Raw genomic sequence first — 15,614 nt, 5'->3', positions numbered from 1 at the left:
CCCTCTTTACCCCAGTCATGGGCAGACCACACCTCAGTTAGCTAGTCACCGTGGGCGTGCATTTTATCTATGACATCACACTGACCTCACAGCTCCTCTCCCAATGTTCCTCCATCCAGAGTCAGAGAATCCTATGACATCACACTGACCTCACAGCTCCTCCTCCCAATATCCCTCCATCCAGAGTCAGAGAATCCTATGACATCACACTGACCTCACAGCTCCTCCTCCCAATGCCCCTCCATCCAGAGTCAGAGAATCCTATGACATCACACTGACCTCACAGTTCCTCCTCCCAATGCCCCTCCAACCAGAGTCAGAGAATCCTATGACATCACACTGACCTCCCAGTTCCTCCTCCCAATGTCCCTCCATCCAGAGTCAGAGAATCCTATGACATCACACTGACCTCACAGCTCCTCCTCCTAATGTCCCTCCATCTGACTTTTTTCTGATGCTCTTAGGATGTGGGGTCCCTTGGTATCCTCACATGTAAAGTGGGACTGTTGGTCCTGCGTTGTATGTAATGACATCAGAATGCTGCAACAAGCCTATACCCTGCGTAGTGTGGGGGTCCTGTGGGGGGAATTATACCTCAGCCTGAAGTGGGGCTTTAATAAAATGGAGACCTGAATGGAGAGGTGAGGAGGATTCTGGGAATATCATTTGATGTGACTATTTGTGTTCAGATGTAGAGTTTTCCTCCTGTGAAGTCTGGAGATCATATGACATCACATTGCCTCCACCTCCCTCCCTGATAGAAGAGAGAAAGAAGAAGAAGATTCTAGAAGTCACCAGAGAGATCACTGAGCTGCTGACAGGAGAGGTGAGCGGTGCCGGGAATTCTGGGACATTCTCCAGTAACAGACAAGGGATGTGTCTGGATGGTGACTGTATCATTGTGTGTGTCAGGTTCCTATAAGGTGTCAGGGTGTCACTGTCTATTTCTCCATGGAGGAGTGGGAGTATTTAGAAGGACACAAGGATCTCTACAAGGACGTCATGATGGACAATCAGCCGCCCCTCACATCACCGGGTAAGAGGAGACTTTATTGTAAAGGAGAGAGCAGTACGGAGGATCCACCTAGATCCCCCATCATCTGATAAACACATAGAAACAATGGATTCAGTCAGTGTGTGTGTTTCCTACAGATGGATCCAGTCATGGGAACCCACCAGAGAGATGTCCCCGTCCTCTGTATTCCCGGGATTCCACACAGGAAGGTCACACCATCCCTCACCATCATCAGGTAGATGATGACAATTATTGGTAGTTGTGATTTATACACAGCATGTTTGTTACAATGAATGTTTTATTATATCTTTCAGAGTGGAATCCTCGGGGATGATAATATTGATGTTAAAGAAGAGTATAAAGAGGAGGATGAGGAGTATGGAGTGATGGAGGAGTTTTCAGAAGGACACAAGGATATGATGGAGCCACCTAATACCAGGAACCCACCAGAGAGATGTCCCCGTCCTCTGTATTCCCGGGATTCCACACAGGAAGGTCATATCATCCCTCATTGTTGCAAGGTTGGTGGGATGGAGCATCTAGAACATAGACTTATAGAGAAGATGTGTAAATTTTTATGTGAGTTTTTATTTTACAGATGATATTTTCTCTCATTTCCTTGATTTAGAGTGGAGATCCAATCGATATAGAATTTGAGGTGAAAGCAGAAGAAGAAGAGGCGTATGTGAGGGATGATCAGCAGTCTATGGAGGAGGATGGAATAACGGGGACATTTGTAGAGGAGGACACTCCTACAGAGATCAGCACAGGTGGGTCATGAACACTAAATCCATTCCTCCACCCATACTGCTCACTGATTGGTCCAGAGTAGGGCGGGGACTGGGTGATATCAGCCTGTAATCCCCTGGTCACTTTCCTGAGCTGTGTTCCCCGTCCTGTATTCCTGGATTTCTCTCGGATAATCTTCCTTCTCTGTGCTGCAGACACAATTTATGTATCTAGACTGGATTTATGGAGGTTCTGGGGTTCAGGTGGCAGCAAAATGTTCATTTCACCATAAGTGTTCCTAGACCTAGGCACCTGGGGTGTGTGTCTTGGGTGTCCTTCCTCATGTCCAGATCTATTAGGATCTCTGACAGAACATTTCTCCCAGGGTTCCTTGCTCTGTTATCTGCTGGCTGTGCCGGGTGGAGGGATATGTCTGTAGTGTCTCAGACCCAAGTCACTGAGTGCAGTCTCAGGAGATGGGAGGCAGCGGTGTGGGATCTCTGCAACTTGTCTCAAATAACCAGTTAAAGTGGTTGTTAACCCTCCATATACCCAGAGAAGTGACTGGCCTCAGGTGATACACAGAGATAAAACAAATCCTCCTACATACGTTGTACATTATTTATTTGCAGCCTCTCTTCTCTATATTTGTTCAAAGTACAGAATTTATACAGCTTGTCCAAGAGGTCAGAAAAAAGGGGGCAGAGAGCTGAAGTCCCTATTTTTAGAGCTCAGTGAAGTGAGTTCTGAGAGATTATTAGTGGGAAGGGACACACCCTTTTCACACAGGAACAGAGCTGAGGCTGTCAATCACAGGCTGTGTGCATGAGCTCCCTCTCCTGTCATCTTTTTTTCTCTTGGTGTCAGGAAAATTGTCAGAGGTGACTCAGCTACTGATTGCAGAGGAAGGAGACAGCAGACAGAAATGACTGTTATTGCTCTGGAGTGAGACAAGTACACACTGTAGAGGGATATGTTTGTTCATATTCCATGTCTGAGGGTTACAACCCCTGTAAGTGATCTCTGATTACTAAACACCAATTTGATGTGATCCTACACTATTTATTAGTGTGGCCCCCTTGTCCTGAATAGAGGTACTATGTGGGTTTAGTTTGTGGCTGGGCTGTACTTGGCTCAGGCTGATTGTATAGTTCTTCACTTGGTTTCTCCCTAAGTTTAGGTTGTCTTGTGATGTCTCACTGTGGCCAGTAGATGTCACTGCTATCACTGGACATAGGATGAGATTTCACCAACCAAACTAAAGGGATATTAAACCACAAATGTCCCATATTGCAGCTCACCAATCATTGGGTGTGGCGGCTGCATTCCTTTTCTTTGGCTTTTTTCCCTGTTTTCACCTGATGATCTGCCAGTAACACACCTTCTGTATTAGAGCGCCCCCACTGTGGAAACAGCAGCATGGTCAGTCTGGGGGGAGGGGAGTGTTAGATGCATTGGCAGATTTAAAAACAGCAACTATTTGAAGCCAAACTCCAGCTCACACTTCATAATCAGTTACATCAAACAGGTTTTGTTCCTTTTGGGATAAAAGTTTTACATGAATAAATAAAAGCTGATCATTGTAAGCCCCCTGTCAGTGGTAAATGGTCTGCCTCATCCCTGGAACTGATACATTCTGCTGCAGAGTTTTTATAAAACAGATTTACTGGCTAGATCACCAGATGAATATAGAAGAAATCATAGAAAATACTGTATAGTCCTAACTTTTGTGTCCTTTATGATAAGTTGTAAATTACATGCTGTAGGCCTTAATTATTTTTCCCCCATTTCCTACCAGCTGGACATTTTATATTGGATGATGTGATTGGAGCACAGACTTTTACATGGTGATAATAATGTGATAACATCCTCCAGCTTTGACCCTTAAACAGAAAGTGATAATGAGGGAGGAGTCAATACCCCAATGATGGTGGTCTTCAGGATCAGTCCAGTCTTCATCTTGGTTGTTCTCCCCCCATCCTCACTCTCTGACCTCTGGTGGGGCTCAGCCCCGCTGTTCTTCATGACTAAATCATGGACTAAATAAGGAAGTGCAGTACTTCTTGTGTTGGGAAGATGGCAATGAGTGATAAGAGGGGGTGGGGACCCTCGTCCTATAATCCCCTCATCACTGTCCCTCCTATAAAAGACAGTTCTGGTTGTTTCCTCACTCTCTGACTAAGGTCCATGAATAAAGAAATGACCTGGTAGGAGATCAGAGGAGACATTTCCTAGTTCCCTTGAGCGTGGAATTGTAAGCTCTTCAGAGACCAAGCTGCCTGATGTGGGCGGAGTCCTGGTTTGGGGGAACCAATCGGCTCCTGTCTAGTAATCCTCTCTGTCTTTGTATTTTAGTCCATGGCCGGGAGATGAGGAAAACCTCCGAGGATTGTCTCACTTTGTCTCCAGACTGGAAAGTAGAAGATGAGGACATCACAGAGTATAGTCCAGGAGAAAACCCGGCTCCCTCCAATGTCCATCCGGCATCACCCAGTGTAGATGGACCATCGGATTCCTCGTATCCTGAGGAACCTCAGACTACGCGGGACCGGGCCGGCCTTCCAACAGGGAAGAGCTTCTCTTGTAGTGAGTGCGGGAAATGTTTTCGTTATAAGTCCGATCTTTTCAGACATCAGAGATCTCACACGGGAGAGAAGCCGTATTCCTGTCCTGAGTGCAGGAAATGTTTTTCAGACAAGTCCAGTCTTTACAGACATCAGAGAACTCACGTGGTAGAGAACCCATATTCCTGTCCTGAGTGCGGGAAATGTTTTTCAAGGAAGTCCAGTCTTTACAGACATCAGAGATTTCACACGGGGGAGAAGCCATATTCCTGTCCTGAGTGTGGGAAATGTTTTGCACAAAAATCAGATCTTGCCAAACATGAAAGGTCTCACACAGGTGAGAAGCCGTATTCTTGTTCTGAGTGTGGGAAATGTTTTTCAGTGAAGTCCAATCTTTACACACATCAAAGATCTCACACGGGGGAGAAGCCACTTTCCTGTCCTGAGTGTGGGAAATGTTTTTCAATGAAGTCCCTTCTTTCCAGACATCAGAGATCTCACACGGGGGAGAAGCCATATTCCTGTCCTGAGTGTGGGAAATGTTTTTCAATGAAGTCCCATCTTTCCAGACATCAGAGATCTCATACGGGGGAGAAGCCACTTTCCTGTCCTGAGTGAGGGAAATGTTCCTCACTGAAGTCCTGTCTTCCTGTACATCAGGGGTCCCACACAACCCTGGAGGTTTATTAGTGCCTTGAGTGTGGGAAATGTTTTCTAGATGAACGTTGCTGGACATCCCAGCTCTCATGTGGGGAAGAAGCACACCCTGATATACACCTCAGATATACTCCATGGCTGATCTTCATCATGGAAGAAACAGTTCATAAGGAGATCAGAGCTCCCCAAAGACATGGATGAAGTGTGGGACCGGGTTGGCTATTGATGGCAGAAGAATAAAAATGGAGTCCTGCCCTGTGATTGGCTGAGTACATTTTGTGGTGGGAGATTTCACAAACACTTGGAGGTCTGTTTAAAAATAAATATTTCTACCTCCTGTATACCGGACACTTCCACCCCCTTCCTGCCCAGGCTGACTGGTAACTATCAGCGCTCTCACACTTTGAATGACAATTACACAGTCATGCAACATTGTACCCAAATTATATTTTTTTAATTTTTTCACACAAATAGATATTTATTTTGGTGGTATTAAACACCACTTTTTACCATTTTTCTTGTTTCTTGTTTTTACAAATAAATGGTCTTTCCTTATAAATGTAGACAAAGGTGTATTCTGCGCCATTTCTTGGGTACAATAACCCCAATCAGTGTCTATGATTCTGTGTGTAGGAGAGTTATAGAGTCTACAAACTATGGGATAGATGTCTGAAAATCCATCATGTCTGATGACGGCAGATCTCATTTCTGAGGATCAAAAACACCAGAACGGTACAAATTGTCAGAACTTTATCTGTGAGGAAATAATCCGTATACAATTCATGGAAACAGGCGGGATCTGGAATGAAGGAGATTCCCTACTAATTCTCACAAAGTAACCGACATCCCAGTTCTGTATTTGTGATAATTGGAAGACAAAATAAAACGCAATAATGTGCAAAAATATATATTTATTAATAATATAAATCAGTACAAAATGGGGATGAAATATAATAGGTGATGATAAATAATAAACAATACAAGATAACAGTACAATGATCTAATCCACAATAATGGGGAGAAATACAAGCCAGCAATTACTGCCAAATATTAATGAATTACATCCAACTGTCTGGAAATGTCGTGTAAGAAATCAGTAACTCAGCAACATGTGACAACAGATATACAAATCCCCCCCGTGATCTCTACAGCCAGATATTCAACGCTCAACGTGTACCTTGCCATGACTTGATCTGGAATCCCATACACAGGCCAATCCAATCCGCTTACAATCTGAGATGAAGATGTAATGTTACATGAAGTAGTCTGCCTTGTCATATATATACTGTATACATCCGGATAAACCATTGACTAGAAGCCAGAATCAGCTTCAGGGATATGTAAAATCAATCTTCCCCAGAGGAGGGAAATGATAATAATTTATACTGCAGGTAAAATGACGTCACATCCCCTCCTGTGCTCACCAGAACCGTTATCGGACTAAACAATGTATCTGGAGATATAAGGGGAGTACAAGTTATCTGAGGAAAATGAAAGTTCTAGTTCCCAATATGGACTGTATGGTGTCAGTGATGTCAGCTTTCAGTGCGCTCACTTCAGGGGGTGTCTGTGTCCGTCTGTTGTCCCTTGTCTCCTGTCTTGTGGGGTCTTGTTTTGTGATGTGTGTCCTCTTCTCTGTCCGTCTCTTACTACATTAGAGAGAACTGCTTTTCTGCCAGGTTTGGTGTCACACAGACTAGTACCCATGTCACTGCTAATAATGTATTACTGAAAGTGGTTGTAAACCTAAAAAACACAAATCAGTCCAATCCTGCAGTTGGGTAGATTTTACCTTTACTGAGCCATTCAGCTTAGTCTGGTATCTTGAAGCAATCCCTTTCTCCAGAAATCCCACCTGATCTTCTGAGCAGAATAAATCTGACACCAGCAGAAATATGGTGTCACCATTCCCCTTCTCCTGTGAGTGACAGGCTGTGCTGAGGAGGAGACCAGTATGAGCCTCCATGTAATACACTGCAAGGGGTGGGGGAGGGGGTGTCCTCTCCATGCTGGTCTCCGCCTTCACAAGATCCACAACTCAGCACTCATCAGCACCAGTGATTGTTCCTGAGCCGAGGCTGGAGGGGGTATAACTGGGGGATTGTGTGACATCACATCTCCGCCTACTATTCTCTGGTCCTAAGCCACGCCCACAGACCAGCAGTTTTTGGAGGGCGGAGACAAGCTAAAGGAGCATTTTTCTGAGGTACAATCACAGCTGTATGGATGTTTACATTAAAATGTATTCATTTATGGAAAAAAGTAATTTTTTAATATTTGGGTTTACAACCACTTTAAGTGATTCTGGAGAAAACAAAATCTATCTAAATATCCTACAAAAAGATGAGGTCATTATACTGAGACTTCTTATCTCACGTCTTCTGTAACATAACAACGTTGTCATACAATGAACTCAAACTGATACTTTATAATGTTACAAACAGAATATCCCCAATATATCAATATGTATTCATTGTTAAACCATTTCATATAAATATATGTATGTGGAAATGGAATCTAGTAACATAAACCTGGATGACATAAGTAAGCAAGCATTCACTTCATGTAATACTAATAATAATACAAGTGACATTTTTGGATCAGATATTCCTGTCACATAATAATAACACCATATACAATGTAAGGTATAATATGCACTCTTTCCAGAGGATCATGGGAAATAATCATTGTGACCAGTTCTTGTGTCCTTTGTTCAATCTAGACATGGACTCATCCATTTATCTTACCACTTGGTGTCATGTCTAGTCTTCATCTTGTAGCCGTCTGATACCACCATACCTCCCCCCAGATTTATAACCTGGGAACATAAGCTGTAACCACCTTGGAATGCTCTTAGAATCTGTGTTCAGAAACCATGAAATAGAATATACAGAACAAAATGGCTTCCAGCATGTCCATGTAGAGATGATAAGTTCAGCCTTCCTGTTTCATTCTGTGAGCCCAGAACAGTTCCGACAACCTGGTGATCTATGATTGGCTCATAACCCTGTGGGGTGATAACCTGTAGGCACCTGCTGATCTATGATTGGCTCATAACCCTATGGGGTGGTAACCTGTAGACACCTGCTGATCTATGATTGGCCCATACTCCTGTGTATCCTGATCAGATGATTATTGCAGCACTCCCAATGTTGTTCATGTAATGGAGTGCACAGTGTGTTCCATCCAAGAAGGACAGCAAGGTAGAAGCCGGCAATTACAGGCCAGTGAGTCTAACATCGGTTGTAGTCAAGTTAATGGAATCACTCCTGAAAGGAAGGATCACTGATCATCTAGAAACACACAACTTGCTGGATCCAAAGCAGCATGGCTGTACTGAGGGCAGACCATGGCAGACTCATCTGATTGGACTTTTTGACTATATTACCAATGATTTGGACCAGGGTGGTGCTGTGGACATAGAATATCTTGATTCCAGCAAGGCATGTGATACAGTTCCACATAATGATCTAATACAGAAGTTGGACAAGCTAGGACTTAGCCCTTGGGTGGTTCAGTGGATGTGCAGTTGGCTAAAGGAGAGATACCAGAGTGTGGATGTAAATGGGGTTCACACGGAACAGAGACCAGTCACTAGTGGTGTACCCCAAGGTTCTGTACTGGTCCTGTTCTATATGTAATCTATATGTAAGTGATAGAACTAAAGGGTTGTTGGGTAAGGGGATGTCTCTTTGCTGATGACACAAAGGTGTGTAATAGGGAGGATATCCCTGGAGGTGTCTGTAACATGGAACAGGATTTAGCATTGCAGGAAGATTGGTAAAAAAGTGGAAATTGCAGTTCAATATTTTAAATCTAAAATAATGCACCCAGGAAAAAAGAATCCCTTGAGAAAGTACAACATTGGAGGTACAGTGTTGGCCAGCACTTCAGAAGAAAAGGATTTGGGGTACTTATTTCAGATGATTGCAAAATGAACAAACAGCATGGCCAGGCAGTGGGGAAAGCGAATAGAATTCTAGGATGCATCACTAGAGGGGTCACCAGCGGGAGGAAGGTATGACAGAATGCGGCATCCGACCTCAGCCCTTCTCACCAACTCGTGACCGAAGGACCAGCCGATCTGCCACTTGCGTAACAATGCCACTCTCAGTTGCGCCCTGAACAAAGATTTTCCAGCTTGTGGGACTACAATCTATGTGCCAGCAGCCTGAGAGCGATTGTTACTGGTTAATTACTCAATTAACCCTTCACACTGCCACCACCACCTTTGTACAGAGAAGGAGGAAACTCACAAATCTTAGCAGTAACACTATGATATTAGTATAAGTGTCTGTAATACACACTGTCACCTCAGACAGGGATATTCAGAGGATTATTACATACAGGAACACTCTTCCAGGGACAGGGATATTCAGAGGATTATTATATACAGGAACACTCTTCCAGGGACAGGGATATTCAGAGGATTATCACATACAGGAGCACTCTTCCAGGGACAGGGATATTCAGAAGATTATTATATACAGGAACACTCTTCCAGGGACAGGGATATTCAGAAGATTATTATATACAGGAACTCTCTTCCAGGGACAGGGATATTCAGAGGATTATCACATACAGGAGCACTCTTCCAGGGACAGGGATATTCAGAAGATTATTATATACAGGAACTCTCTTCCAGGGACAGGGATATTCAGAGGATTATCACATACAGGAGCACTCTTCCAGGGTCAGAGATTCTTTAGTTTGCATTAAAAGCTTTAGAGACAGTTCAACACTTTTCAGAAAATAGGATTTATTACTAAAAAGGTCAAAATGGTGCAATAAAAATATTTACAAACAAAGATGTAAGAAAGATATAAAGAGAGCAATAAGACAACAGAGAAATAAAAGAAAGGACTTCAGAAGGCAGAATACTTGCAATATCCTTGGTTTGAGCAGAGTCCAATTGTCCGAATAAAAAGATTGCCTTGGCTCTCAAGTCTGTTAGATGTTTTCTGATTGATGTTAAATGAGAGCTGTCTTCTCCAGGCTGTCAGTCTTTTTCTACCATATTAAAGGGATGTCAACAACAGAACAAATGACCAATCATCCAGTTTGGGGATGGGTGTTAGGCGGTAACCAAGGTTATGACCAAATCCCTTACAATTGTATACTAAGGTCAATAACCTTCAATAGGTACAGGTAGCATCCTTGCAACTGGCAGATTAATATTTAGAAATATATTCCGAACCAGGGGTGGACTGACCATTTGGAAACTCGGGCACTGCCCGAGGGCTCGGGGTGAGTAGGGGGCCCCATGAGATGCCCCTGGTACCTTTTTCATAGGCTTTTTTTAGTTTGGGCAAGGACACAGGGACCCCATGATCCCCTATTGCCCAGGGGCCCCATGAGTTGTAAGTCTGCCCCTGTTCGGAACACAAAGATACCAAACATAGCGTACCCTTGTCACCCAGGAGGAAAGAGACTGCTTCTTCTCTCTTGTAGGCACTAACAAATGATCTATCTGTATATATACTTCATATTAATGTGCCCAGTTCCTGCTGAAGTTTATAAATGGTATGAAAAATGACTCTTGTGGAATGTACGTTTTATGGCACGCTCTACCCTAATAGCCTAACAGGTCATGACTGACTGAGTTATTGTTTTACAACCGGGCAGAGGGAAGTGGTTTTCCAGCAAACCCCCTGAAACCAGACTAATTAGAGGTTTACAGCCCTGGAGCTGATCTATCTGTGTTTTATTTAGGATAAGAGATCCTGTTGACCTCCGTCAACTTGTAGCTATGCATTCCATGGACAAAGGGATGAGGGAGGACAGAAGGGAACATGGCTGAAACCTAACAAGATGGCTGTCATGTACAACGTCTATGCCTCTATTGCACACAATCATCACAGAAGGAGGTCCCGATTCCTCTATATAGATCTTTATATTGCTAGAGGGGTCACCGGCAGGAGGAAGAAGGTCCCGATTCCTCTATATAGATCTTTATATCACTAGAGGGGTCACTGGCAGGAGGAAGGAGGTCCTCATTATTCTATATAGATCTTTATATCACTAGAGGGGTCACCGGCAGGAGGAAGGAGGTCCTGATTCCTCTATATAGATCTTAATATCACTAGAGGGGTCACCGGCAGGAGGAAGGAGATCATGATTCCTCTAGATAGATCTTTATATCACTTGAGGGGTCGCCGGCAGGAGGAAGGAGGTCCCGATTCCTCTATATAGATCTTTATATCACTAAAGGGGTCACTGGCAGGAGGAAGGAGGTCCTCATTATTCTATATAGATCTTTATATCACTAGAGGGGTCACCGGCAGGAGGAAGGAGGTCCTGATTCCTCTATATAGATCTTAATATCACTAGAGGGGTCACCGGCAGGAGGAAGGAGGTCCCGATTCCTCTATATAGATCTTTATATCACTAGAGGGGTCATCGGCAGGAGGAATGAGGTCCGATTCCTCTATATAGATCTTTATATCACTTGAGGGGTCACCGGCAGGAGGAAGGAGGTCCCGATTACTCTAGATAGATCTTTATATCACTAGAGGGGTCACCGGCAGGAGGAAGGAGGTCCTGATTCCTCTATATAGATCTTTATATCACTAGAGGGGTCACCAGCAGGAGGAGGAAGGTCCTGATTCCTCTATATAGATCTTTATATCACTAGAGGGGTCATGAATCATGCTGAGCATGATGGGTAGTTATGTCTGAGACTGCAGAAGGACCCATGGCTGTTGAGACATCTGAATTGGTTGGTAATTGGTTTTCCATGTGCTCAAGGATTCTTTTGCAACCTCTGCACCATGTAAGACAAGGCAGAGATTGATTGACAGATGTCCCCTATTGCAGAGGCCTCTGTCAGGGCTCCCGGGTATGACCAGAGGTGTGTGACTGACGCAGGGAAACGCAGACTTCAGATATGTTATAACCAATATAATTTATTAACACTAACAATACAAACATAAACGCAGTGCAATACTAAACATAATACAGTGCAAACAAACCCAACCAACCAACCACAGATAACAGTACATACAATGCAAGCGTCGTCAGGCAGGCCGGGTCAATATCAATCGGGCAGGTAGGTACAGGGGGAGCAAGCGGAGAATGGTCGGGGTCACAAGCCAGGGTCAGCAGGTAGCGGGCAGCGTGGTACAGAGGGTCAGGCAGAGGGATGGTCAGGAACGAGCCGGGGTCAGAGCAGGAGAAGTCAGCAGAGGTACAGGTCAGGCAGGGTCAGCGACAAGACAGGAACAGGAATAGGAACAGAAACAGGAAGCAGGAACAGGCTACAGGGCCCAGGAAAAACACACACCAAGGCAGAGTCTGCAGGTCTGGCCATCCCTTAAATACACCAGTATAAGCAGTTTCAGGTGTTTGGCTGGCTGCAAGATTGAGTCTCTGATTGCTGGGAGCACCCGCTGGCCAGCCCTGGTACTGCAGTCCATAAGGCAGGTGAGTCCCACCATTGCTGGCCAGTCCATTCCTGACAGCCTCCCTTTCAGACTCCATCATTGGCTGACTGGTACTGTCATGTACCTGATGGGGGACTGAAATGATGAGGTCGGCCTTACTTGTGTCACTAGCCCTGACCCCACTGGAAGAGGAACAGAGGGTGTCTAGGGACCAGGGGGACAAGAGCGCCAGCAGGTGTTGTTTGCAGCTCTTGCAGTTGGAGACTTTGGAAGACTGATGAACATCCGATTGAGGCACAGTAGTGATATACAGAGCTGGTATGGTAGATTGAAAGGTGTGCACCAGAGCAAGGCAGGAAACAGGCATGGGAGACAGGAGCAGTGTCATAGGAATAGCCGGGATCATTAATGGGCGGACAGCGAGATACCAAATCATAAGCAAGCCAAAGTCAGGAGCAGAGCCGAAGTCAGGAACCAGTATCAAGCAGGGGAGTAATCAGAGTCAGGTCAGGAACAAGCCGGGTCAGCAACAAGGAAATCACACACAGGAACGAGCAGGAAACAGGGAACAGCTGAAGACCAGTCAGCACTCAGCACAGGCAAAGGCACCTTTTAAATAGTCCACCTGGAGCCAATCTTCACCGTGCATGATCGTGCATTTCTGTGCACATGCGCAAGTCTAATCACCAGCCGTCTCACGGGAATTCCCTTACAGAGGGGTCACCGGCGAGAGGAAGGAGGTCCTGATTCCTCTATATAGATCTTTATATCACTAGAGGGGTCACCAGCAGGAGGAAGAAGGTCCTGATTCCTCTATATAGATCTTTATATCACTAGAGGGGTCACCGGCAGGAGGAAGGAGGTCCTGATTCCTCTATATAGATCTTTATATCACTAGAGGGGTCACCAGCAGGAGGAAGAAGGTCCTGATTCCTCTATATAGATCTTTATATCACTAGAGGGGTCACCAGCAGGAGGAAGAAGGTCCTGATTCCTCTATATAGATCTTTATATCACTAGAGGGGTCACCGGCAGGAGGAAGGAGGTCCTGATTCCTCTATATAGATCTTTATATCACTAGAGGGGTCACCAGCAGGAGGAAGAAGGTCCTGATTCCTCTATATAGATCTTTATATCACTAGAGGGGTCACCAGCAGGAGGAAGAAGGTCCTGATTCCTCTATATAGATCTTTATATCACTAGAGGGGTCACCAGCAGGAGGAAGAAGGTCCTGATTCCTCTATATAGATCTTTATATCACTAGAGGGGTCACCGGCAGGAGGAAGGAGGTCCTGATTCCTCTATATAGATCTTTATATTACTAGAGGGGTCACCGGCAGGAGGAAGGAGGTCCCGATTCCTCTATATAGATCTTTATATTACTAGAGGGGTCACCGGCGGGAGGAAGGAGGTCCCGATTCCTCTATATAGATCTTTCTATCACTAGAGGGGTCACCAGCAACCTCATGTAGAATACTGTGTCCAGTTCTGGAGACCTCACTTACATAAAGGTGATAAGATAGAACGAGTCCAGAGACAGGGAATACAAATAGTGATATCAGGAGAGACTTCAGGAACGTAACATGTCCAGTCTGGAGGAGAGAAGGGAAAGGGGAGACATGACTGAAACCTTTACATACAACAAGGGAGTGAATAAGGTTCAGGAGGGCAGGATTTTCAATATGTAACCAAAATGAAGAACACGAGGACATGACCTCCAACTAACTGGAGGAAAGTTCACAACTAATCTCAGAAAGTATTATTTTACTGAAAGAGTAGTAGATGCTTGGAATAAATTTCCAGTAGAGGTAGTGAGCCAGTGACAAATCACAGAGATCATCACAATAGTACACAATGGATGGCTATGAATGAAAGCCATTCATTGTATACAACTGTCATATGATCACTGTGATTGGTCATAACAATCACATGGTATTGGGCTGGCCTGGTACAATGATCTGTCATCTGGTGGACACAGCAGGTGACATATCAAGATACAGCAGAGCCACTAGACTTGGAGGACTTCATATGATGTCCACCCAGGATGGGAGAGATCCCGCTTAGCTGTCATTCTGCTATAGGCCTGGTGGGAAGCAATTCATTACAGGGGACACTGTACAGGTTCTATATGTAGTCTCGGGGGTCCCTGTGTAAGTCCATGTGTGGACATTCCTACCTATGATAAATGACAGGCTAAACCCACCTGGAGACTTTCTCCACACCTGGAGTGTGCTGAGTTCTTGGAGAACGTCTACACAGTGTTTCCAGATTGGCTTTATCACCCCAACGAGCTCGCTCCAGTTCATGGATGTCATCATTATGTTTGGAGGATCTCACCAGTCAGGAGCCTTTCCTGTCATCCTACATGTTCCCTTCTGAGGATTGTTCTATCCTTCCAAACAAATGTATGAAATCATGGATGAGTCCTCCTTCTATGTGATCTAGAAGATCTTCAATCACAATGTCTTTATGGATGAAGTGGATGGCCCAGTTTATATATTATTTATTGCTTTACAGCTTTATTCCCTCCAGGATTCATTCTTTATTTATAGAACCATTCAAGGAAGTGTTCTTACTGTGAGAGATCTCCACCACCATTCCTCTGTGACCATTACATCCTTGTCATTTATGTCTGACATCTTCATTATGAGTGGATTGAGATATATTCTTATACTTTAGGATGTATTTTTGCATTTTTTTTAGCCAAAAAGATCTGTTTTGGAGGTTTCTGTTTTATTATGTATTTTGTTTTTATCTTGTGTTCTGTGTCTTTAAGTCTTTTCTATCTGTAGTAAAATATATTATATAAACAGTTGGTTGCATAAGAGTTAGGTTTATTGTTTCTTACTTTTTTTAGTTCTTTTTGATCTTCCCTGGTATCTCTGTAAGGTAGATACAATGCAGGAATGGTTATTAGGGGACGTTTCTCAGGGCTGCAGGTCCTATGAAATCCACAAGATGGTGATCTCATTTCTCCCCAGACAGGACTTCTCTATGGAATACAGACAGGAAGTGATGTCAGGTACAGACAGGAAGTGATGTCAGGGACAGAGAGGACATTCGGAGAGGTGAGTTGGGAGGAAGCAGATCAGAGACATTGGTGGACGTGGCAGCAGAGGAGGTAATAAGTTGTTATTTCCTATTTACACCCAGTAACCTCACCGTCATGTCCGTCCTCTTCCTCCATAGTCCTGTCCGTCCTCTTCCTCCATAGTCCTGTCCGTCCTCTTCCTCCATAGTCCTGTCTGTCCTCTTCCTCCGTAGTCA

The 15,614-nt window shown here is 44.4% G+C and overlaps 1 protein-coding gene across 1 annotated transcript in view; it reads left to right on the top strand.

Moving 5' to 3' along the window:
- The window catches only part of LOC149468103 (uncharacterized), a 60,613-nt gene that overhangs the window by 17,310 nt on the left and 27,689 nt on the right, over positions 1-15,614 (top strand). Inside the window, exon 2 of the mRNA XM_089670672.1 lies at positions 4,282-4,878. Coding sequence (XP_089526798.1) covers positions 4,282-4,878 — 597 coding nt within the window. The remainder of the gene's footprint in view (positions 1-4,281; positions 4,879-15,614) is intronic.

Source organism: Staurois parvus, unplaced genomic scaffold (genome assembly GCF_062004578.1).
Source record: "Staurois parvus isolate SC_StPar_1 unplaced genomic scaffold, SC_StPar_1.0 ptg000092l, whole genome shotgun sequence".
Classification (NCBI taxonomy): domain Eukaryota; kingdom Metazoa; phylum Chordata; class Amphibia; order Anura; family Ranidae; genus Staurois; species Staurois parvus.
Note: the sequence above shows the minus strand (reverse complement) of the source record. Positions and strands in the feature narration are given on the sequence as shown.